This window comes from Hipposideros armiger, unplaced genomic scaffold (assembly GCF_001890085.2).
Source record: "Hipposideros armiger isolate ML-2016 unplaced genomic scaffold, ASM189008v1 scaffold_58, whole genome shotgun sequence".
NCBI lineage: Eukaryota > Metazoa > Chordata > Mammalia > Chiroptera > Hipposideridae > Hipposideros > Hipposideros armiger.
The window spans coordinates 5,017,269-5,018,257 of NW_017731408.1; the positions used below are offsets into that span (position 1 = coordinate 5,017,269).

A 989-nucleotide genomic window follows, 5' to 3' on the forward strand; every position below is an offset into this window, starting at 1 on the left:
GTTAAATAAATTGCAGTTGCAGCATCAAAGATTACCTCCACTGCTAAAACCCTGGTATTAGAAAAGTAAAATGGCATGGAAATATGTTCATTCTATATTGTTGAGTNATCTGTGTTTTTAAGCAAAATGGTTATATTTTATCAAACTAATATATAAAATACTAGAGAAATGAAATCATAAATCAATTATTTTATTTATGTTATTTTGCCATTTAAAAAACAGTTGATTTAGAAATGCTAAATAGCCAGAGATATTTTACTGACTTAAAAACCCAGAATATTTTCACTTTATATTTCACAATACCTGATCATTTTGGATCCTTAAGTTTTCACTTTCAATCCTTTTAATTCTGTGCTTTTCATGTAAATACACATTTTTCTTTTCTAACCAGTCCTGCGAAAACAAGAAAAAAGCTGTATGATATTCAAAGTTTCCCAAATGATTTTGAATTTTTATCTATTTCTGAAATATTTGATTAAAACTTTAAAAAAGGAAAACACAAAATTTATAAATTCTATATAAACTAGTATCATTTTTTCTGATAATATTCTAACATATGAAGATGAGCAAAAATTAAGAAAATTATATGTATGTTGTCTTTTTTAGTATTAACAGACTTCAAAGACTGAATATAATGGCTACATATATTAATGTTTTTCTTTGAAATTCACATGTACAGTTTTCGAAAGTATATTATTTTGTATAACAAACAAGACAAAAAAAATGACCTCTTTTGGAATTGTGAAAAAAGTAGGAAAGTCTTTTTCTGTGTAAGCCTAATTCAAATACAAAGTATCAGGAAAGAAAAATTTAAACTCTCCTTTCAAAACAATACAAACTTTAAAAGAGAAAGTGTTAATATAGTAATATATATACACACATACACATACATATGCATACCGAGGGTGCCAAAAAATGTATACCCATGACTTGTATTCATATTTTGTTATTGGTATATATTGAATATTACAATTTTAATAATTTTTTTT

General features: G+C 24.8%; 1 protein-coding gene across 1 annotated transcript in view; it reads right to left on the minus strand.

The window, feature by feature from the left end:
- Positions 1–280: 280 nt before the first annotated feature.
- MAP9 (microtubule associated protein 9) overlaps positions 281–989 on the minus strand; it is a 12,282-nt gene continuing 11,573 nt past the window's right edge. The window contains exon 4 of the mRNA XM_019641159.1: positions 281–393. Coding sequence (XP_019496704.1) covers positions 295–393 — 99 coding nt within the window. The 3' untranslated portion in view covers positions 281–294. The remainder of the gene's footprint in view (positions 394–989) is intronic.